The 25039-nt window shown below is 38.9% G+C and overlaps 1 protein-coding gene across 10 annotated transcripts in view; it reads right to left on the bottom strand.

Moving 5' to 3' along the window:
- The window catches only part of RUFY3 (RUN and FYVE domain containing 3), a 70097-nt gene extending 45894 nt beyond the window's left edge, over nucleotides 1–24203 (bottom strand). For 3 of the 10 annotated variants that reach the window (XM_054591307.1, XM_054591343.1, XM_054591362.1), the window contains exon 1: nucleotides 23645–24202. In XM_054591307.1, coding sequence (XP_054447282.1) covers nucleotides 23645–23987 — 343 coding nt within the window. In that variant the 5' untranslated portion in view covers nucleotides 23988–24202. Of the gene's footprint in view, nucleotides 1–10372; nucleotides 10698–10841; nucleotides 11314–23644 lie in introns of those variants that run through there. The other 7 variants (XM_054591298.1, XM_054591316.1, XM_054591352.1 and 4 more) reach the window with 5 other exon arrangements.
- Between the last annotated feature and the right edge of the window lie 836 nt (nucleotides 24204–25039).

The raw sequence follows: 25039 nt of genomic DNA, 5'->3' as shown, positions 1-25039 counted from the left end.
TGTCATGGGAAGCTCTAATTTGTAGCCAAGTAGGACAAAAGTTGTGAGTAACCTGGGGACCTACTACTTTCAATTGGCATTTTGAAGTGGGGGACAGTGTCATGGGACTAAACTCTTAACCTGTGGGATCTGATGCTATCTCCAGGTAGAGTCAGAATTGAGTTAAATTGTAGGACACCCAGCTGCAGCTGCAGAACTGTTTGGTGTCGGAAAATTTCCCCACACATTTGGCAAGTAATGTAAGAAGCGAAATGTTCTGTGTGAAAGGAGAAAGACACAGGAGTAAAACTGTAGGTTTTTTCAATGTGGTTATTGACATTTGAGCCATTTAATATTTACTGAGCATTTATGGTGAGCAGAGGACTTTATGAAGGTAGTGAGCACAGTTAATTTGCACAAAAGTTACAAATATGAAATGTTCACAGACACTGTCCTTATAAGAACTAGGTAATTATGACACAAGGTCAAATGGGATCAGTATCAGAGATGAGAGAGGATAAAATAGATTCCTAAGTCAGGGGAGCAGCCAGGTGACGCTGGAAGGCTAGGGAGGAGAGGGACAGAGGGGGATGAGGGGACTTGGGAAAGCAGACCCTTTGCCCTCTTGCCAAAATGGCTGCAATGGAAGGGATACTGTCTCTTAAACACCTTAACTGGGGAGGACTAGACTTTATGGGATTCTCACACGAAATCCAAGACTTCTAATACACACCCTAAATTTTATAGCTCTAGGAGAAAGAAAAGTGAAATCTTAGCAGTCTTTTCAACCCAGAAAGCAAATTCTAGCAATTTTAGAAAAGTGTGAAATTCCTCACTGTACATTAACAGTAAAACTCATTCTCTTCTGCTTTGGACATTGTCACTAGCTTAAAGAAAAAAAAAAAAAAAAAAGAACAGATATAACAGTATCATGCCGTTTGCAGTTGCTCAATCAACCGTCCTAAGAACCACAACTGTTTCCTTTGGAAAGTACAGATTTTAATGCAGTGTGAGAAACCACAACCAAGTGCAGCAGTGAAAGACAAAAATGAGTTGCAAAGAAGTAGCCTGTGTTAAAGTTCATGATACCATGCTATTAAAATTAAAAAAAAAAAAAAAAATCATGGCAGCTTGGAAATGTGTGTAAACAAAAATTAAAATACATCATTATTTGATCCAGAGATTTCACTTCTAAAAATGAAAACTGGTAAAGTGTTCAAGCCATAAACATAACAATGTGCCAAAACTGCCCGTGGTAGCCAAATGTAGAAACAACCTAAATGTCTGTAATAAGGGAGTCAAAGACATTACGTCACATCCAAATAACTGAAGACATAAGTAAGGTAATACAGATTTATATTCACTGAAGTGGAAAGATACTGCAAAGGAAGAAAGGCAGGCCACACAACAGAGGTATGGTGTGATTTTACATGTATAAAATATAAGCTTGTAAGTGAACTTCACATGTATACATTAAAAAAAGAATCTGATTACTGAATCTTATCATGGTTATAAATATGTGCTAGAATTTTAGATGAATTATACTATTTTGCATTTTGTACTTAAAAAAAAATTTATTTATTTATTTTAAGAGAGATGAAAAGGAGGAAAGAAAGTGAGAGAAAGAGCGACTGGTTGCCTTTTGTACATGTCCCAACTGGGGACTGAACCTGCAACCCAGGCATGTGCCCTGACTTCAAATCAAGCTGGTAACCTTTTGCTTTGTGAGACAACACCCAACTGAGCCACACCAGTCAGGGCTATTTGTATTTCGTACTTTTGTGTATTCTGTAACACTTACAATTTTTCCTATAACTACAAAAATGAAGTTGTTTTCACTAAAATACTTACATGACAATATTAAATATATTTCCAAAAGAATCCAATTATTATCAACATACTGACATATACATTTCATTTTGGGAATATTTAATTACAATGAAAAATAAATAATTACTTAGGGGCCATTTGGCAACAAGTTTGCTTCCCTGTTGCTCAGTACTTTTGTTTCTAGCCCATCAAATCCCTCTATGTATTCTCTGGAAGAGTTCAAATAGTAAAAATTGCAAGGGAACAGATTTTAGTATTTACTCCCCTGTGCTCAAAAGCAACTTTGTAGCAGTCCTAGTGGATTGGTAGGGGGTTGGAGGAACTGCAGTGGAAAATCATACCCCATTACACTCTCCACTTTCCCCTAAAAAGAGACATCATCAAAACTCCAAAACTATTCAGAACCACAGCTGAAGAGCAGAGAACACTGTGGGTGCTTGAAATGACAGCATTTGCTCTCTTTCCAGCTGGTTCTCATAGGCACCCAGACTTGGGAATTTGACAACTGGAATTCCAATCTGAGCTCCATCACTGAGTAGTAGTTATCTAATCTGGTATAGCATTTACCTATGAAAAATGATAAATATGTCTGTGATTAATTTGGGACAAATGACCTTCTGCTGGTGGAAGCTGATAATCCAAGAAGAGTTAAAGTAAACTCCATGAAGAAAGGCACAAATTAAAGTAAAAGCTCCATTCTAAGAAGGTCCAGAAAAGGCTCATCAATAGAAGGGCAGAAAGGCACTGTGATTAATGACAGCACACTAAGCGGACACCAATGCAGGAGCATTAAGGAGGTGGGAAGAAACTGAAAGTAGACCCAAAATGGTAGGAGAGAGCTGATCATAGGGAGAACACGTTATATGAGGTCTGCTGAGAGACACCAGACAGCTCTGGTGTGGTTTAAATATGAACTAGAGTGTAAAGGCCACTCTCCTAATATTTCTTTCCCCGTTTTAGGATTTTATAAAATCCCGGAGGCAGGAGGGTAAAACTTACCTTGATAGGGTGTCTAGCTAGGCTATTCCCTTAGCAGAACAACAAGGAGGAATGAACCTTGTCCATAGAACTTTGCCCAGTAGGCGTCTGAGATGGAATTAAAAGCAACAGCTTTGCTTTGAGAAATTCACAAAGACTGCCTTGTACACATGTAATCACAACTTGGAGAACCTGACAGTGTAAATCTCAGGCTAACTGGGCTGGTGGCAAAAAATGTTCCAGTAATCTCACCAAGGGCCAATGACAAAAGGAGGCGTGCCATATTGAAAGCAAAGAATAACATGATACTGTAAAAAGAAAGGATTCCTAATGACTCAGGTTTTATTTTCTGAACGCTTAGGAAAGGAATAAAGCTGTACCAACTGCACCGAGGTGTAGACACTGTGCACCATGTACACTGCATGCGGCATTTAGACAGCTCTGAAAACAAAGCATGGCAGTAAGTAAACACAGGCCTGTGACCTGAAAAACACAAATATCTACTAGAAATGTTACAACATTATGCTGGAAATTGAATCTTAAATAGCAGCACCGCTTTTAAGTGACTGCTCCTGTTCATGGATGTATGAAACTGTCATAAAAGGTACTTAATAAATGAGTCAGATGGATGGGTGATTGTACACCTAGTTTCCATAAAGCTTTTTTCTTTTAAAAACTTGCATTTTTCCTGATTATATTAACATACGAGTATGCTCTTGTAGAATACTTGGAAAACATAAAGAATATCATAAAAATTGCCTCAGTCCCTGTCCAGAAATAATCACTTTTTACATTTTTGGTACATTCTACTTTACTTGTGTGTATATGTACCTACATTTATAACAAACTATAATCATAGGGTACATGTGCCTTGAGGGACAGCTTTTGAAACTTATTATGTTCCAAAAATTATCCTAACGCCATTACTCTTCCTCAACACCATTTTTAGGGCTTGCTGTATTGATGTTCTACAATTTATTAAACAATTTCCCTGGTAAGCTATTTAAGTTGTTTTTAAGATTTTGCTACAATATAAGGTAATATTACTAATATTATCATAAATATATTTATGCAAACTTCTCCCCTATTTCTCTGATTATTTCCTTAGGATCAACGTCTGGTATAATCACTGGGAATTAATTTTTTATGGTTTCTTTTAAAATTAAGGTTTTATTTATTTATTTTTAGAGAGAGGGCAAGGGAGGGTGAAAGAGAGGGATTGCTTGGTTGCCCCTCACACGCCCCCAGCTAGGAGAATGGCCCGCAACCCAGGCTAGTGCCCTGACTGGGAATCAAACCAATGACCTTTCGGTTTGCAGGATGACACTCAACCCACTGAGCCACACCAGTCAGGGCAATTTTTTAAGGTTCTTGATTCACACTCATAAAGCAATTTCCAAAAAGGCTGTACCAACACATACTCTGCTAGCTGAACCCCCAATTGAGTCTTCTTATTTCATTAGCACTCAATATTATTCACAGATATTTTAAACAAATTATATTATACTAAACTGCTATTTTCTAATCAAGATACAGTATATCTAGAATATGAGATAAGTGATTAAAAAGAAAACATTTAAAACCTAGAAACCATAAACTGTATGCAGTAGGGGGAGGTATTCTAATAACCTTTTCTTTTAAAATGAATTATTTACTGGGGTTATGGAGTACTACTGAGATCACCTAAAGTGTGTGGGATACCTATCATAAACAGTACACAGTACTGTGAGGCTTTCTGAAGAGGAATCACATAGATTAAAAGAAATGTCCCTGGAGAAGATGCCAAATGCACTGAATCAAGCAATGCAGGCAGTTCCCAATGATTCACGAGATGAAGGTGTTGGAATTGTTAGAGAAGGCCTGGTAGATGAAGGGAGTCAAGGGTTCTTTCCTTTTCCCAATTTAACGTCAGCATGAAGACTCTCAAGAGAGAGTAGTGTAACAAAAATAATCAGGGTTTTGGTGAAGTACAGAACTGACAGCTGGCTGGAACAGGTAAATACTGAAAAGGAGTTTGAAAAATGTTGGATAAGCAAGCTCACCCAAAAGGGCACAGGAATACTTAGCTAAGATTTAGTTACTATCTCAAACAATCCATGATCACAAACATTACTGCTACCATAAATAGTTTTTCACATCATTTTTTTCTGCTTGAGAAATGTTTTAAATGTAGCACATAAAGGTGCTTCAGTTTCAGCAGTGTGCCATTTTTGCTATTTGGCAGTATCTGCACCATGATGTAAATATTTTCACACACTTTATCAGTGGAAAGAGGAAAAGGAAAACAAGTGCATAAAATGCAAAGGCCTCCAATGAATTGATGGCAACCACCAAGCAAGCCCCCCCCTCCCCCAAAATGGCATGCTTTTTGCTTCATTTGGATGCTCACTGGTTCCACTGTGTACAAAACCACTGGAAATATGTCACCAGAGACTGGGAAGGCATCCCTATTATATAAAGGTCTATTGTTGGACTCATATTCACTGAATTCTCATACAGGAGTTCCACGTCACGGGTAGAACCATGGCTGCCTGTGTTTGAATCCTGGCTCTACCACTTACTATACATCTTCAAATGTCAATTTGAGCATTACATGCTTACTATTTTCTTAGTAGAAGAAATACATGCTCATCATCAAAAGGACAAGGGATGGTTCACACATAAAGAAGTGAAAACAGGAAGTGGAATTATAAATTTGTTACTGATATTCAATATTAAGACTAATAGTTATTTTATTTTTCTATTAATTGGGAGATATGATTCTGTTTAAGTCTTACATGATTTAGTAGAACCATATTTTATTAAAGTACAGAAATAAATGCACACACATGGTGACCTCATTCACCGTTAAAACACTTCAGATTTTAATGTTAAAAAATTAAGATTGTGCACGCTCAGAAGAGAAAAAAGAAACTACTACCACTAAGACTTTGTCTCTAGTAGAACATGGGGCTTTATTAATATTTCTGATCAAAGAGATCAGCATTTAATGGAAAGGAATTTGGAAAGGGGGTGAAAATAGCATGCTAAAATCTTTCAGTTGTGGCAGGCATGTGAGTCTTTCCGCAAGTGCTGTATCCCTACCTCCCCCGCACCACCCCCTCCAGTTAGTGCCCTGACAGCTCCTGCTCAAACATCACTGCAACTGGCAATCTTTCCTGCAACTCCCTAAGATAAGATTTTTGGTCCTATAGCATTGCACTGCAAGGATTACTATTGTCATTGTTTGAAGTACCCCACCCCCCCACTCATCGGTTAAGACCTTCTGCATCTTTGAACAACTGGTTGGTCACCTGGATGCTTCCCTTGGTTCTAAGTTTCAGAATGTGCACATGTGTTGAAAGACATCACTAGAGTTCCATACAGAGACAGTACTGTTTAAAATAGTCTTGAGGGGTGAAAAATACATTTTCTGAAGGCTACCAAGAAGTCATTTAGCAAATGCCTCAATTTGCTTATTTTGTTTGAAAAAGTATTCCCTTCCATTTTAAAAGTTATGCAATGTGAAATATTCCCTTAATTATAAAATCCAGTGTATTACTGTCTCAAAAATAGTTCTGAGTGATTTTAGTACTTTGAGTATAGATTTGTTTTTTGAGCAAGATTCCTATGCGTGAGCACAAGTGAGCAGTTTGGTTCATGTAAGCATTTGTAACAGTGCTGTTTGATTTCATGGAGAAATCTGACAGAAAATGTCTGATGGCTACAACCTGAAGTATAAATGGCACAAACAGAGGACCCAGCTTGCTCACTAGGCTATACCTTAGGACCTAGAGTAGAAAGTATGAGTGGATACCTAAATGCATGTCAAATGGAAGGGCTGAGAGTCTGATCTCATAATAAAAGCTGCATTATTTTTTTTCCTCTGGAATTTCAAATGAACACTAAGGATTCTTCCCCCAAGGGGGGGAAATGCACAGATATAAGATTTTATGTGTAATGTTTAGGATCATGGATCCCAGGAATAAAAGCCCTGCACCAGACTGCAGTGATTTCATGCTATGAAGTTTCTTGGAAAACAGCCATTGGCTTCACCTACCAAAATGCCCACCTGGATGTGTACTTTTTTCATTAAAACCTGTGCAGTTCCCAGGAAGCATGGGATTATACTGGCATGCAGTAATATTAATGAGTAAAAGTACCTTAGTAAATGGCACTGGAGTTTCCTCAGCACCAGCCACTTCCCACAGTCACTGAATAACAAACACCTTTCATTTCATCTTCAGGGGATTTTTCCTTGCTTAGACCCTATCCGTACAGTATTCCCTAGTGAATGGAAAAACCCGGATGCCTAATCTGCATACATACTGTCCTTTGGGAAAAGTGATCACTCTAAGTACTGTAAGGCTTTGAAATCCATGTCTTGGTTCCTGAGAAACAAGGCTGTCCTTTGGCAACAAAGTAGTTCACACGTTTTATAGTAGCCTCTGACACCTTTGCTTCATCTCTTTACCTTGACAGTGAACTCAGGGGCAAGGGCTGTCTTTATCAGTTCCTAGAACTGGGCTCTGTGTCAAGGGATGCCCAATAAATATTTCTGTCCAACTGACAGAACAAAACACATTCCCTGTGTGTAGTGCAGTATTATTACTATACTCAGAGATGTTTCATGTAAACTCTCTCTTTATACATTACAGTGTAAGTGCCAGATATCCTAAGTGAACACTAAAACAAAACACAACTGCCAGGGGAAAACTGCAGAGTTATGCAATAATAACATGTATGAAGTCTGCTACCACATACAGTTATTTAACCTTAAAGTCAAAAGACATGAGCAAAGGTTCTCTTCTCAATGTGTCTGTCCAATATTTTATTTCTTCAGTCTGTCCCTTATTACCTGTATTTGAGAAGGACATTTTCTAAGTCAAAAAAATAATTTCAAAGCTTATAGTTGTCTTTGCAACCAAATGGTATATTTTACTCTACTAAACTGATCATCCTGCATCACCCCTCAGTACCAGATTCTCCATCTTTAAAAGAAGGTTAATAGGAAAACAAGTATTTCTTAATAACTGAGTTTTACTTTTAACCAATTATTTTGTTTATAGAAATCCAAGAAGGACAATACTAAAATATGAATTTAAGCTAATGTTCACCTTAAGACTGTTTCAGGTTAGATATAAAAACAGAAATATACATTAAAATGGCAATATATTTAGGAATCTGGCTTAAACTGTTGTTGCACTTCAAACTACTGCTCATCAATAACGGTTACACAAAAAGCTAATGCTTACAGGATGCTTTATGTTAATTATCTCATTTAATCCTCTTAACTATCAGCTCAGCCAGTTCACCATGCACTGTTTGAAATGCACTTGCCATATCTGCTTGGTGATCACCTAGTTATATCACACCAGGTCCAGCCCAAGTCTCCTGTACTGGATGAAGCCTTTCTGAAACAAGGTATAACATAATACCTTTTTTTAAGAGTACATTACGCTTTTTTGCCCCCTCTCTCTGGTGTGATTCAGGAGTCCTCCCTGTAGGACTTGTGTGCTCAGATGTCTTTCCCTCTGTGGATGGGCTAGGATTCTATGAATACTCCTGTGTGTCCAGGCACCAGGTGCTCCCTTTTGTCAACAAGGTGAGATTCATGTTATGAATGAAACTTAGCAACTGTCACTGGTATTAATATTAAAGCAGACATTTCTTGAGTCCAAATGACTGTTGATACATCCAGAGTTAGCCAGTGGGGCAAGGAAGTAAAAGCCTTTAAAGTACCACCTGGTTTCCTAGATGACTAAATCTGCAGAGGTGTTCCTGGGCCTGGGCTTCCTTTTATTATTTCCATTTCTAACCATTTGAAATTCTTGCTACTCTTGACAAATTTAAGACAGAATTCCAAAATTTCTTGTCAGCATTTCTTTCTTTTCCTCCACATTCTCTAGAGTTGATTCTAAGGGGTTGGGAACTTGTCATTTGTCTGTTTTCTTTAGTCAAAGGATGTTCCACTTGGAGTTTAGATCACAAGCCCTCATAAATTTTGTCACAATTTTCTTCATGACAAATGCTTACATAAACCAAATAGCTCATTTTTGCTCGCTCATAGGAAACTTGCTCAAGAAACAAATATATACTTCAAGTACTAAAATTTTTCAAAACTATTTTTGAGACACTGATACCCTGGATTTTACAATCAAGGTAATATTTCATATTGCATGACTTTCAAAATGGTTAGGGATATGCAAATTGAGACATCTGCTAAAAGAGTTCTTGGTAGCCTGCTAAAAATGTATTTTTCATCCCTAAAGTTTGTTTTAAACAGTGCTGCCATTGTATGGAATTAAAGCTGACGTCTTCTAACGCTTGTGCACATTCTAAAACTTAGAGCTCGAAGTGTCCAACTGAAAAACCAGTTGTTCAAAGATGTAGAAAGTCTTAAAAACTACTGAAATGTTACCCTTAAAGACATACTCCAAATGACTGCTTTTGTGTTCTGTGATGTTAACCCTCACTAATACTTACTCAAGGCTAAGTCTAACTGGGAAAATAGATTTCTTATCAGACACAATGGTGAAACCTGAGTCATGATAAGATGGCAAGGCAAGGTCAAGGGCAAGGAATCACTTTTTCCCACTGCAATGTGCAATTTACTTTCCCACTTGCTATGTGCAATTTACTTTCTGCCCTGTTTTGCAGATGATATACCATAAACATCAGGAAGATGTTTATGAAAAATTTCTCTCATATGTGAGCATTTCTGTCTTCATTATTTTAATGATATAGAACAAACACTAGCTAACAGGCCACTATTAGGAGCTATGACTCAAATAATTCTCTTCCTTACTGTATTAAGAAAATTAAGGGGTAGAAGCTGAAAACCTCTCACAATTTAGAGAGGTTCTAGGAGAAATTCACAAGTCAAGGGATCACAAAGGTCTCAAAGGTACTGACAGTGGAAATTTCAAATAGGTCATTACAGTTACCACAAATAACTGGGGGGCGGGGGGGGGGGGGGAGCAAGAGCTAAAAGATTCCATGGGTAGGGATTACCTTATTAATCATGTTTAACCTTTTCAGGCATTATGCTTTTTTAAGAGTCCATATGTAAAACTACTTTCTCATCTAACCTAACAATCCATATTATTAAAAAAACAACATCTGAACAAATATTTTTCTAGGTATCATAGTTCTGTTTAACATTATATCCTGATGATACGATGCCCCTGGAGGGTTTCAACTGTATCATGCACAATTATAATCATGCTGTCTTAACTCATTCTAACAGGAGTCACTGTGATTTCTGTAATAGTTTAGTATATAATCAAAATTAATAGCTTTTTCGTTATAGATTAGGTTCAGATGTGGTAAGTGACCTCAAATGTTCTCTTTAGAGGCTTAAAGACAAAGAGCTCTAAACAAACAGCAGCATGTTTTGAAAGGATACCTCATTTGGGGGAGGGGAGCAGGGGAAAATATTTAGTTCTCAGTAGAGAAGGAAGACTGGGTAGTAGTCAAGGAATAAAGGTTTCCAGGGTTGTGAACAGTTTAGAAGCATGGGTTCTCCCTACCTGCCCTGACCCTCCCAGCCTGCCACAACAATGAGGTTGCTGGAGAGACAGTAGTGGACGGGGTCTGACCATACCTTCGTGGGTAGGCTCTGGGTCAGGCGTAAGTGAGATGTCATCCAGCTCTCGCAGGCAGAGCCATTCTCCATCCATAGACACTCGGAATTTGCAAAGGTAGATGGTCTCCATGGCAGCCTGTGTGATCTTGTCAGTGGTGGGGGTTGGCATATCGGTTGGAGGCGTCAAAGCAGACATGATGACTCAGCTGGGACCCCAACACACACACAAACACACACACACCTGACAAAAATAAATAAAACCTCCTCACCAACAACCCCCAAATCCAAAGCTCTGGAACAAAGCTCTTAGGAAAAGGGGTCGGGAGGTTAAACACACACACACACACACACACACACTCACTCTCTCTCTCTCTCTCTCTCACACACACACACACACACACACACACACGGAAAAATCTTATGGTTTAAGAACTAACTATTCAAGATAAACAATTCTCTACTATCTTTTCTCATAGACAGTTCCTACCACATAGCAAAATAAAATGATGCTTGTCTTCTCCCCGCTTCTTGCCTTTTATCTTCCCTTCCCTACTCCCTTCTTATTCAGTTGAGCTATAGGCTTTAAATCCTGTACAGCTCATGCCGCCTTAGCTGGCTTTAAAAAAAACTGGCCTCTGCATGTATAAGTGAAAAATCCTCTTTTGTGCAGAAAAAAAAAATACAAAAGAAAAAAATGAACACGAAATAAACCAATATTTTCAATTTAGGTTAAAAAAAAATCCTAAACTGCAGAAACCACTTCCAGGATCAGCTCAGATGAGCCAGGATGCTGAGTTCTGACAGGATTGGTTGTGCGCAGTAAGCAGGGTGGTGACCAAAATGGCTGACTAATGAACTGAACTGAAAATTCAGGCTCATGTGACCAGCTGCTCTGAACGCAGGGCAAGCAATTCCCAGGATGCTTTATAGATGTTGCTGATGCAGGGAGAGCAATTAGGCTGCTCGCTCTCATCCTGCACAACCCCCTTCCAGACTGTGCTAGTCAAACTGTGATCAGACATAACACAATGCACATATCCTCATCAATTCCGCTCACTTTGGGATAAAAGAGCTGGATAACAGGAGGATAATAACATGCACATAATTAACCTCTATTTTGTATCCTTATATATGACTTCTAGCTATTAAAATTATTTACTCTGCTAAAGGCAATGTTTTAAAAAAAGCTAAAGCAGATTATCAATTTAAAAAGTATACTCTCAGTCATTTGTAATTTTCTTCTCCAAAGTACAAAAACCTGACATTTTAGACTTGACAGAAGTGCAAGAAAAAAACTCCCTTTAAGTTAAAAGTAAAATCCTTCCCGATTAAATGCCAATTTCACCCCCTATTGATGTTTCTGTATTTACCAAGTTTCTGTATTAAGCATGAATTGTGTTTCTAATCAGAAGTTAAAACTATGTTATATTTTAAAAATACTCCCATTCCAAAAAAAATCTAAGGGCACATTTTCCTGTTAAACCAGGCAACCAACTGACCTACCCAACCACCCACACACATATCTATATTATTCAAGGAGACATTTATACCTTGCTTTCTGAGCTACATAAATAACAAGGAGAAATGGGCTGATAAATGTTATTTTGGAAAATATTTTGGATCATTGAAAACAAGTTTTTGTTTTTCTTAATTAAGGGTCTGGTTGTAAAGAAGAACATACAGCTTTAACAAATACATCCCAAGATGATTTATTCCTTTCTAGAGATTTCTTATTAGAGGGATACCTTGATTTCCTAATTTCTGAAAACTAAAAGAAAAAATTCTTCTTGAATATTATTAAAATTTCATAAATTCTTCACCCTAATGTGAGATTAAGCTCAACAAAAAAATGCTAAGAACCAGATTCTGTAGGTAAACAGGAATTTTTGTATTTTTAGAGGAAGGCAAACTGGTACAGTGTAAGATTGCATATGTACAAGTATATATATTTAAAATTAGGAAGAAAATCATTAAGTTATTAAGGAAAAGAAAATATTCTAGGTTGATTCATTTCTATTTAAATCTCTTCCAACATTGTCCTACATCTGGACCCAGAGCTATTCATTCATTCATTCATTCATTCATTCATTCATTCATTCAAATATCCACTGAATACTCAATGCTGCCAGGCAACGATCCAGGCACTGGGCATGGAGTAAGACAAGATCGCTTTCCGGAGGAGGCAGAGTTTGTGTATCCAAATACTAAACACATTGAATTACAGTTTGATTCCTTTTTAGCTAGACATATTTCCATGTTATACATTAAAGCTGAAAGGGGATAGTTTATAGTTTCACGTTAAGCCATGCAATACCTCAAAACATAGTAAGCATTCATTAAAACTTTAAGTTAAACTTATACGGAATAGTTCCTGGAACCATAATGACAAACAGGCCTGGCTACCTGTACATATGACTGATACATTCTTAAAATGTACAACAGGAAATACATAAATAAGTCTGAATGCTTTGGGATTACCTGTGGTTTACCCATACCCCAGTTCAGCCTGTCACAAACCATGACAAACAATCTTTCTACCAACCAACCAATAAGCATTCACTAACCCCTGAATAGGAGATTCAGGTTGATTACTACGTGCCAGGACAAGAACATTTAGGTTAATAAGCAGAGAAACTTGGTTAACTTTCCTTCCAAAGTTCCTTTTTTTCAGTTAGAGGAGACACGGAAGAAAAGTCCAAAGCAACTAAAACTTTTGTTAAGAAGAGAAAAACCTGCCAATACCAGCTCTCCTTGAGTTTCCTGGAGCTATCAGTTTGAGGAGGTATTAGCGGCCATTTCATAAATAAGAACTGTGGGAGGGCAGGAAAACCTGTACTTCCACTCTCTAGTCATACCTGTTTTCAGGTAAACACCCTTGTGTCTTCATGGTGAACAGTTACTCATTGTTTGTAAAGCAATGAATTTACTACAAAAAACAAGCACTATTTGTAAAAGAATAATAAAATAACTCCAAATATTGCTTAGTACTGTTTTTACATGTGGGTCTTTACCAAGTACATACATTAACTTAGAATATAAAGGTAATATTAAGTCATCAGTAAGACATACAAACCTTGAACTTTTTTCTCATATACTATTTATAAGATGTATTGAATTATTTTCTCATTTAATCCCACTTGTGAGTAGACACCTACTTGTAAAACAGTTGTGAGGTGCTGGTATACAGGCTATGGCACTAGACCAATTAATAGGCCTATATGAAGTTCAAACCCAAGATGATGATCTGAATAATACTATGTTCTAGCTGTTTACACAGCTCAAATTTTCCACAATATGATTGATTCAAAGCAAACAAGATTCACATTTCAAACTTAGGAGTTATATTCCTTTTAAAGTACATTTACTCAGTTACTGTTATAAGACAAAGACTTTTTGTTATGCTCAACGTCCTTGATGTACAATGTGGAAAAATTATTACTTAAGGAAACTGTCATTCATTGAATTTCTATTTTCTGCAAGATGCTTTATATATACCTTATCAAATCCTCACAAGAATCCTGCAAAATAGATATTGATACCACCTCTTTTTATACAAGGAAACCAAAGTTAAACCAAGTGACTGGCCAAGCTCACACAATTAGTGAGTGGCAGGTCTGGGATTCTAAGCTGCTTCTGTGTAGATGCCTCAAAGTCCACGTTTTCTTTTATACTTTGCAACTATCAGCTTTCATACTATATACCTTGCTGCTTCACAAACCATGTATTCCACTTAGTCACTTTTATACATTTAGGTCAGGTTTTTAATAAGTGGTTATTTTCTGAGAAACTGAGAACTCAGCATGGATCTTCACGATCATGTGGAATCATTTCTGAATATGGTATAAATACTTGTCTTATTCTTAAAATATTATTACAATTACACAGATGCCTAAACAATAGATCTAGCTTCAGGTTTTTTAACTTTATAGAAAGGGTTTGATGTTCTCTATAACTTTCTAAGTCTCTCACTCAACATCGTGTTTTCTAAGATTCATCCACACTATGTGGCCACTGTAGTTTACCCTTTGCTACTGAATTATAAGGTAATATTTCATTGTATGTATAAACAATTTCCTGATTTTTTTCCACGCTGGTGAGCTTTTGGGTTATTTCTAATTTTTTCATTTTACATTATGTTATTTAGATACTTTTCAGAAGTAGATTTCTATTTTTTAAAGATTTTATTTATTTTTATTTAGAGAGAGGAAGGGAGGCAGAAAGAGAGGGAAACATCAACTGCTTGCCTCTCACATCCACCGCCCCCACACCAACTGGGGGCCTGGCCTGCAACCCAGGCATGTGCCCTGATTAGGAATTGAACCCGTGACCTTTCTGTTTGTAGGCCATTGCTCAATCCACAGAGCCAAACCCGCCACACAGAAATAGATTTCTTGCAGGTATGCTAACTCCTCCTGACAGGTTTGAAGATAAGACACCATTTCACTGATTTCTTTTATAGTTAGTTGTCTCCTTTTTTTTTTTTTTTTTTTTTTTTTTTTTTTAAATTAAATTTTTTTTTTTTGTTTTTTTTTTGTGTTTTTATTAAAAATAAAAAACAAACCCCTTTTCTTTTTCCTTTTTTTTTTTTACCTAAATAAATTAAAATTTTTTTCTTTTGTTTTTTTTTTTTTTTTATATTTTAAAAAAAAAAAACATCTTCTTTTTTTTTTTTTCCCTTTTTTTTTTTTTTTTAAAAATTTTTTTTAAAGGCTCCCTTCATTCTTTCAGACAAAACTCTATTATGCTAATAACCTCTGATGCTGCTAGTATTTCTACAATTTAGGATTATATACTTGGCAGACTAGTACTACTTCGTAGATGTTAACCAAGGATGGTAGTAAGTACTTTAAAATGATTACAACTGAGAAGCTGAGTTATTATTTTGTAAAAACAAACACCCAATGCATAATCTTTTTAGTTGTTAAAATTAACCAGAGTAAGTCTAGAAATACTCCTATTTAACAACTAAGCTGATTTCATGGCTAAATGGCAGTAGACAATGATTTAAAGACATCAATCTACCAATGATTTAGTAGATAATCTTGGGAAATTTAACCTCTTGTCTTTATGTACTCAGCTATAAAATGAAACTAAGTAACTCACTTCACAAAGATAGTAGGCTCCAGGAAAAGAACTTTGCCTGCTTTCACCCTTGTACATCTGCATAAAACAGCACCTACCAAACGCCAGAGTCTCAATACTTACTGGCATACATACGTACCTCTGAAGTACTCCATATTCTTGCAGTGGAATATTTCCACCCTCCTGTTTCACTTCAACCAACAAACCCCACAAGTTCTATACAATGAAGCTATATTTATGCTCCAACAGACAGGTCATTCTAACAGTCTTCATTCTTCTGTATCTAACATAATCATTCATATAATATGTATGTGGCACCTACTGTATGCCAGCCACGAGAAATATGAAGAACAAGGCAACAGACAAGAAAAAGGCAATTACAGGTATTTTAGATACTCCTCAGTCCTTGTCACACAGATAGCTATTCAGTGTTGTTTACAAACTTAACTGTTTTCTCTGTCAAACTGATGACTTGTCAATTTCACATTCATTCATTTTTAGCAAAAGGGGCTTTACTGAATAGAAAAGGAACTGGAGGGTTGCTGCTGCCTGGAAAGGAGCCTCTGATTTAGGACAGGATCCTAGTTACGGGAGGTGGTGGGGCAGGCTGAGAGAGCACGTGGACACTGGAGTCAGAATGCCCACAGCGAATCCTAGATCCACCACTGAGAAGCTGATTAACCTTGGCAAATTACTTGTTTCGGAGCCTGTTTCTTCACTGATGAAATGGGGATAATAACGATGTCAGAGTTAAATGAAGCAATGTAAGTAAAATGCTTAGCATGGTGCTTAGCACAAAGCAAACAGTAAATGTCAGCATTATCATCATTATTAGTTCTCTGCCTTCTAGAAGAGACTTCGGGGGTGGGGGGGAAGCAGAAACCCCATCATCGCATGAAGTGAAAATCAGTAAAGATGAATGTTCATGGGACTGAGACAGAAGAAAGTAATAAAGGAGATCTGGGCAAAGGGTATGCTAGGGCATCTTTTGGCCTTTGAGGAAGGAAGAGATGGGTCAGAATTTTACCAGCATTCATATCAGGTGACCAGATTTCTTAAGTTCATGAAAAGGCAAGCGAAGCAGATGAATGTCTGTGGGAAGTCCCTATACAGATTCTAGAGTAAGAACATCTGTATTCTAAAAGCCAGCAGGCTGAAACAATTTGTCCTGCTTTCTACATGCCTGCTGCTGTCACAACCTGCCAATCTCTCCTTTCCTGTGATTATGAGGTTTCAAACTTTCCCGCCTCTGCCCCACCCTCCTTCACACCACTCTCTCTGACGCCTGCTGTCCGGCTCATTTGGTGTGGAACAAGTATAGAACCCTACAATCACTAAGAAGGGCTCTGCTAAGAATACCATGTTGGTCAGCAGGTCTCAACTCCTGATACATTTTAGGAAGACTGAACTTTTCACAATTATTCCAATATGGCTATAGTACAGGGCATGGCCATACTGATACTTCACCTCTCAGATACACTGCTTCGTTACTCTAAAAGCATTTCCCTTTACATAATTTCGAGCCAATTCTTTAATGCTTATGGTGCACTATAGACTTCCCAAAGTAAATTTTAAAGTTCCTATTTGAGCCACTTTGCACTACAGGAAAGAGTTTCATTGTTAATAAGGTTTGGGTAGAATTATCACAGCTGTGATATCCTGCAAAATTCATTATCATAAAATTCTATTATTATTATTGTGCCTACAGGTTACCTATAGTACAATGATAAAGAGGAAGCGTATCTTTTAAGCAAATCTTTTAATTATTTAAGGAATTTTCAGTAAGACTAGTTAACAAGGAAATATCATTATTTCATCCAGTTTATTTTGGCACACTCTCATCTTCATCTACCTAGACTTTTTACTACCTGTAACCTACCCTAGAGAAATATGTTCTCTTAGCTTCTTCATAAAATTGAAACTTTTTAACACAGAATTTTCTGTTAAAAGTCAAACAAAAAGGGAAAAGATGCAAGACTGAATAGTCAGGTGAGTATGTTTTGAGGCCAATAACTCATCTTTTAGTCCAAAAAGTTGCTTTCTTTTGCTATCTTTCCTCTGATCTCTTTCCCATGCAGCCACCTTTACCGCCCTCTACCCACATTGGTTTAGTTAAGGCCGTGGTGAGGTGGCATTCAGTGATTAAGAACATTTTGAGTCAGACGATTAAGGAATATAAATTAATTGTCAGTTAAAAAAACTGCCATACATACAAATATGGAATCATTATGGTGTACGCATGAAACTAATATAATATTATGTGTCAATTATACCTCAATAAAAACAACAAACAAAAAAACACCCCTGGGGACAGGGTCAGAAATCTGCGTTAACAAGATCTGACGTGTGCTGCGATTTGACATACAGAATCTGTATCTCTATAGTATCAGCTTCTTAATCCAATCAGCTTCTAAAGTTGCTGTATTATAATTTTTGAATTTTATAATAATTTAGATAAGTCATTCTAGAGACATTGAGTCAAATATTCTTATGAAAAACATATGTTGCATCCATTTACTTATATGAAGTCAATATGGACTCTTCCTCTTCCCCATTTCTTTTCAGCTCTGTTAACTAATTATTTTTATGAATTGGCTCTATTAGAAATGTAAAGAAAAAAATATATATATATAAAACAAAAAATTAATACATGTAAAGTTTTTAGCTCTCTGCCTGGTACATAAAAATATTCTATAAATGGCAGCCAATAAGTATTGTTATTATCTTACTAGTCACATTCTTTATTCGTAACTGTTTGGGTTACCTAACTATAGCAAAACTTTTGTTACCTAATGAAGAGCCTTTTAGGATCCTTTAGTATCTAGAATGAAGATCAGAATTAAGAAAAAAGAAAACTCTATAAAGAATGAACGAATGATTATTATGGAGCAGCCAAAACAAAATCAAAGACTTAGAGATTCCACCTAACATTATGAAATTGTTACTTTATCAGTCAGAAAGGTCATCTGCCTTTTTGGTGAAGCCAGGCCATAAGGGTAGGTAAAAGAAAAGAAAGGTGGCAGAAGAGAAGGGAGAAATGGGCTGGGAAGACAAACTGATAGTTTAGGCGCCAGTGGTGATAAAAGCTGAATCGGGAAGGCTAGCAGCAGACAGGCTGTTTAGCCATGAGGCAGGAAATGGGGCATGACCAGCTCCCTATACCTCAGCAGCTCAAGATGTCCCTGGTTATTTCAGCAGGTGGAAAGTACCCACCTGCATTTCAATACTCTTAAGGGCTAACCTCCAGTTCTATGGAGTCAGTAATTTACAATTACACATTGTCTGAAGAAGTACCATTTCTGAGGGGTTTATTTTCCCCTATGGGTGCTAGCTTATAGCTTCCATTTGACAAAACAGCATTTAATAGATCAGAAAGTGGCTGTTTGTGTTCTTAACAGTTGGAAAAGAGCTGATGGCAAAGAGTTTCTTAATCACAGTATTGTAAATGCAGCACTTCTCTATGTTAATTATATTAAAATGCTGTCTTTTAAAAAAGTCACAAATGAAGCTGCTGTTCTAAAATGATTACCATTAAGGTAAATGCTCAAAATTTTTTGGTTCTGATGGTTGAACACTCTCCCCTCCAATCTCCCAGTTTTAAGGAGCTGCTTCAATATTTACAAAACAGAATAAAGTATGTTTGTCTTTTCAAAATTTGAAAAGCATATAGCAGATGAACTGATTAATGTGTATTCAACTCCTGACCAGATACAATAGAATGTTTTCTAGGGTACTACTAAACAGTGAAAGGTGAGAGAATAGTAAGTGTCTTATGAAGGATAACCTAAAATCAACAAATACATATATATACACAAATAATATATATACACACATGCATGCATACATACTATATACATATCTTTATATTGTGTGCATATGAAACTGTGAACATAAAAGTAATTTTCTCATCTTAAATATTCATCCCTGGGTTTATATATAAGTAAGAAAGCACCTTTCCCAAGTCAGAAATTCTTTAAGTGCTTCTGTGAAAAACAGTCAAATGCTTCTAGGAGCCTTACTCTCTGCACTTCCCATGGCTCAAGCAAAGCACTCATAGGTACGTATACTCAACTTTGAAGTGGGTAGATCCAGTATAGCTGCCAGTCCTTTCCAAGGTTTTTTCCTTCCTCCTTTCTATTCCTCTCCTAGCCTTCCTCCCATCTCAAAACAGCACATACAAATATAGAAAGAAGGCTGCTTCTTTGTGAGTGGGGTAATTTTTTTTTTTTGGTTTAGTGATGTAATTGGGAGAGAGAAGACCAGGGCACAGACGGGGGCTACTTGCATGGCACTGCCTTAAAAATAAATGTTTACTGCAGCTCTGAGAGTTGGAAGAAAAAAAAGAGTAACTCGCAGATGGCAGGCGTGCCTCTTACCTTGTAGGTAAGCCAAGAAGAAGCCATCTCTTACCCATCCTATCCATCCACAAGATGATTTCTAAAGTTAGGATGGAAAAGGAAGGTATTAAAAGTATTGGACAATGGCATGCCAGTATTGGGTTGGCCAAAAAGTCCGTTTGGTTTTATCTGTAAAATAAAAGACACATTTTTCATTTTCACAAATAACTTTATTGATTTGGATATTTTGAGTGGTTCGGCAATCTCCCACGTGGTGTAACAATGATTGTTCTCAATTAATCTCTCGATTTGATCACTATCAACTGCGATGGCCTACTCAACTGTAGACCATTGCCCTGCAAGTAGTCTCTAGCACAAAATTTCGCAAACCACTTTTGACACATTCGATCAGTCATAGCACCTTCTCTATACACTGCTCAAATCTTTGTGTTTCAGTTTTTACCTTTCTTGAAAATAAAAAAGCATAATGTGCCAAAAATGTCACATATTTTCTTTCATCTTCAATACTAAAATTGCTACACAAAAATTCACCAATTTGGTAAGTTTTTCTTTTTAATACAGGCTGATATGATACCTGTTATAATATAATCTAACAAAATTGTTTTGAATGACGTTAAAGACAACTAAGCACTACCAGAGCCATCTTATGGAAAACACCAAATGAACTTTTTGGCCAACCCAATTGTTCCTTCGTACATAGTTGATGAGAAAATGGTGTGGAAAGTTATATACCCAGGGGGAAATGGCCCCATTAAATATGAACATCTACATGTCTGTGAATGTATGTAAAAGTTCTGAAAGAAAACTCACCGAACTCAAAGGTGGTGTCCTCAGGTAACAAATGGTGGTGATGGGGGGTTGCGGACCCACAGAGAGGAAAGTTCACTTTGTACTCAATATGTTATTATTATAAAACATCTTAAAATGAAAATAGATCCATGTGTTACTTGCGATTTTTAAATATCAATTAAAAATGGCATGGTAGAAACTTCTATGAGATTTAAAAGGTAGAAGTACAAAAATTTAGCAGATTACCAGCCCTCGAAGACTAACAAGGGACATAACAAGGCATATCAGACACCTTTCCTTCACATAGCATTTCGGCACACTGAATACTTTTTGGACATTATATCCTGACAGATGTCACACTGACACATGAAGCCTGAAAACTTTAGGCTATCTCTTCTGCACACCTTTTTGCTATCTTCATCAGTGTTTTTTAACTCAAACGTAAAGGTTAACTTTAAAATCTCTGAGTACAGTCAGGATTTCTAAAATAAAAAGATAATGCCCTAACATATAGGATGGAGCAAAAATAGGTTTATACTTGTGAGTACGCAAAAGAGTTTACTTTTGTATTATATTGTTAATTACTGTATTCTTTTCTATACGAATAAGTGTAAACTTACTTTTGCCCCACCCCGTATAGTCTCTCAAAGTTATATATTATACACTCTTGGCATATATATTAGCCAGAGTTAAAAACTGGGTGTTGAGGAGGCAAATATTCATTGGTTGTTTAGGCTGAGTGCAAGTACTGTCCTGGTAATTGAAATGCAAAGTCTTTTAAAAAACTGCTTGGTCTCAGTTGCTCAGATGGCCAGGAGAGCCAGGCTTCTGATATTCAGGGACATCACTGAAAGCAGTATCGCACTGACTCTGCAGGGCAGTGACAAGGAAATATTTTTACTAACAAACAGAATATTCCTATTTCCAAGTATGTGTGGGTTCTAAAGTATATATAAAAATAATAGGTTAAAAGTAAAAACTCAGCCTAAAACAAGAAATACCTTAAGTCAATTTTATATGTCAGTAAAATATGTATCAGTGAACTTTTACTAATTTGAAATGTCCTCAGTGACTGGTCTTTAAACACAGTGGAAGTGGGACACTGACATTTTCCTGGTAATTTTTCTGAGCACTTATACTATAAACTATTTCAGAAATAAAGACTATGAGGAACTATTAGAGCTTTATGTACTAACAAACTGTGCTATACACCTGCTTTTATTGTAGGGACATGTGAAACTTTAGCTTTAAGTCTTCCATTTCTGATCTTGATCATACATATTTAGGCTCCAATTTTCGAACAATACTTAAAAAAATAGTGTCAACCCTTAATAAGAGGAAGGAATCAAATAAAATTAAATGAAATTGAGATTAATCCCTACTAGTTATACTAGCCAACTGTTGAAATATTCTTCTATTTCAAACCCTGTACCACAATTGTTACAGTTACAAAGAACTGATAGGAGTATCTTCTTCATTCTATAGTGATGTGGTTAATAAACAGATTACACAGAAATAAAAAACTTTACGGAGAAAAAAGAGGCTGTGCTTAAAGAACACAGTAAAAAGCAGATTCCTTAGAAAACGAAAAGCACTCATTCCTGCCCTGATTAGATACTCCCATCTGGAGATTAGTGCTGACCAACGCAACACACAATTCATGGTTTTACTGACTCTAAGTCACCGGTCAGTGTTAGCTCTTTGTAGGTAAGTAATACCGAAATAAAGAGTAAGAAAGAAAGGGAAGTAAGAAAGGTGACACTGGACTACTTGTAACTGAATCCAATGGACCATAACCTAGAAGGAACTATCCCACCAGTTTTGGACATGCAGTGTTTGCTTAAAGAGCATGAGATTGGTAGGTAAGGAATCTGGGTCAGCGTCTTTCTTTCTTTTACTCTGTACTTAGAACAAATCACTTAATACTGATCCTCAGATCCCTCACCTGAAAAAGTGCATTGTATTTGGCTCACAGAGACATGATGATAAACTATGATAATCACAGTCGATGCACATAGGAAATATTCAACTAAGGTTCATGTCCTAGACGATGGATCAGGGGCAGAAAGGCTGTCAGGGTTTCTTGGCAGTACAGAGCAATTAAAAGGTTTGCGCTGGTGCTAAAAAAAAAAGTCCCTAATTCTGTGAGAACGTGAGAGAGACTGATCCTCGTCACTCCAGACAAATTTCTCTGCCTTTTCAGAACTCATACAGCAAAGTATTTATGTATGTATGTATCTATCTATCTCATGTCTTGTACCTTCAGTCACATTTTCACAGTGTAAGTTCTGGTCTTTTAAATCTGATTTAACACTCCTCCCAGAGTCTTTTATACCCAACTGCCTACCCTAGGGCCCCACTCACGATAAGTAGTAGTAAACATTTGTTGACCTAAAGAGCACACACAGTGTGGAATTAACTGCATTCAGAGGTCTCCTGTGACACTGGTTTTAAAAAGGTGGAGGCCTCTTCCAGCGAAACGATATAATTCTGCGAGGTGCCCTTCCAAAGTCGCCCCACCGTCCCCCCCCTTGTCTACGTCTCGCGCACCGTTCTTGATTTCTCTTCCCATTCCCGCGGACGAATCTGTACTATTTAACGGGGTCGGGCGAACGCTCGTAAAAGATTTACTGGTACAGTAGAGGCCGCTCCAGTGGCGGCGGCGTAGCAGCCACACCTACTTGCTTGCCGCGGCGCCGGGCGACCGCAGAAGGCGGGCCGGCGAGGCTGCCGGGTGTTTGGGCACCGCCCCCTCCTTCCCTCCTCCTGGGGAAGATCCCAGGTCGGGATGGGGTCTGGGACCCAGCGAGCACGTGAGTGTCAGCCGAGGATGAACTCCTGGCAAGGGAGAGGAGGGGAGGGCGCGCCGGGCGGGAGCCCGCGGCCTGGAGAGACTTGGTGGTAAATAATCGAGCGCCAGGACTGCGGCCGCCTCCTGCACTCCGGGACTGGAGCTTCCCCAGAGCCCCCGCCTCCCCGCCGGCCCGGTGCCCCGCTCCGGAGACCGAGCGAGCTGCGGGGCTCCGCGGGCCCGGACCGACCCTTCCCCGCCGCCACTCACGGTGCTTTCCGCCGCCGCCTGGGTAGCTCAGCAGCAGGAAGGGCAGCGGGGAGCCCGGCGACGGCGGGGTCCTCCAGGCGCGCTGTTGCTGCTGCGGCGGCGGGCGCGCTGCGAAGCCGGCTCCTCCATCTCCCGGGTAGAGCAGGAAGAAGGGGGCGGCCACCGGCGAGTCGGGCTCCGACTGCCCGCTGGGGGAGGCCAGCAGCGGCCCCGCCCCGCCCTCTGGGTCCGTGCCTCCGGTCGGAGCTTGGCGCGGCTGCTCCAGCCGCTGTTCCCCGCCCCTCGCGGGCTCCTCGCTGTAACTTTCCGCGCCGGCTGTGGGCGGTGGTGAGGTCTCAGCCATGCTCGCTCTTTCCTACGCCGCCTTCGACTCGCTCCCTGGCCTGGGCAAGGGAGTAGTGGGTTACGGTGGGGAGTCGCTGCCCCGTCCCGTCCGTGCCGACGCCACCTTTCTCCGAGGCTGCCGTCTGGGCTCCGCCGCTCGGTCCACAGCCCTCCTCGCCGGGGTCCAAGCCAGCTGGAGCGACAGCCCCGCCCGACGGCCCGGCCTCCCTACCGGCCGCCTCCTCTCGTTGCCCCTCCCGCCCCGGCCCCCAGTCTGCGGCGCGGCTCCCCTAGGGGGCGGTGTCTCTTCCCACTTCCCACCTTCCGCTCCCCTCCCGCGACGCGCCTCTCCCTGGCGACCCGGGAGAGGAGACAGCTGGCTGTGCTTCGTCCTCAGCTGCCCTCCGCACAGCCCTTCTAAGCGGTCAGGTGTTTGCCCCCCGGGGCTTGAATGGTGGGAGCCCTGACGAGATGCCTAGAGGCGTTTTTGTGTGTAACCGCCTAACTTCATCGGTAGTGCAGAGGGACTAAGATTAGGGTTTGAAGATGAGGCGAAAGCTAATTTTAAAAAGGAACCTCCTCTCTCCCCCGAGCATTAAACTGTACCGCTTGCCTTTCACATGCTAGAATTTTAAACGCGGATTCACTGTTTTGATTCCGGAGCTTTTTGTGTGAGAAACCAGAGGCGGGTGTCTTCTTTCACCACCTCTTTTGTTCCCTGTCATGTGCGCTCTATGGAAACCTTGAATTTGTGTTGACTTTCACTCCCTGGTTTCCGGTGTTCGGGGTGCGCATGAGTGCATTTTAAGCCAAACAGCTTAGAATTTATATGACAAGCATCTATTACAGGTCGACAGTTTTCACTTTCATACTGCCTCGCTAGTAATTGGCCTCTGTTGCTTTGTTTGGACTATTTGAATCAATGATTGCCGATCCAGTAATTCCAATAAGTAAACAATCTTTCTCTAATAAAGACATTTCCGGTTACTCGCATTATTCTTTATGCTGAATTCCGTGAATGTGCTCCCGTATTTCCCAGCTCATTGGCTTTGTGTTCATTTTACAAAATGC

The sequence above is a fragment of the Pteronotus mesoamericanus genome, unplaced genomic scaffold (assembly GCF_021234165.1).
Source record: "Pteronotus mesoamericanus isolate MK-2021 breed Mesoamerican mustached bat unplaced genomic scaffold, CSHL_Meso_final contig_130, whole genome shotgun sequence".
NCBI lineage: Eukaryota > Metazoa > Chordata > Mammalia > Chiroptera > Mormoopidae > Pteronotus > Pteronotus mesoamericanus.
This window is presented reverse-complemented; position numbering and strand designations above follow the sequence as displayed.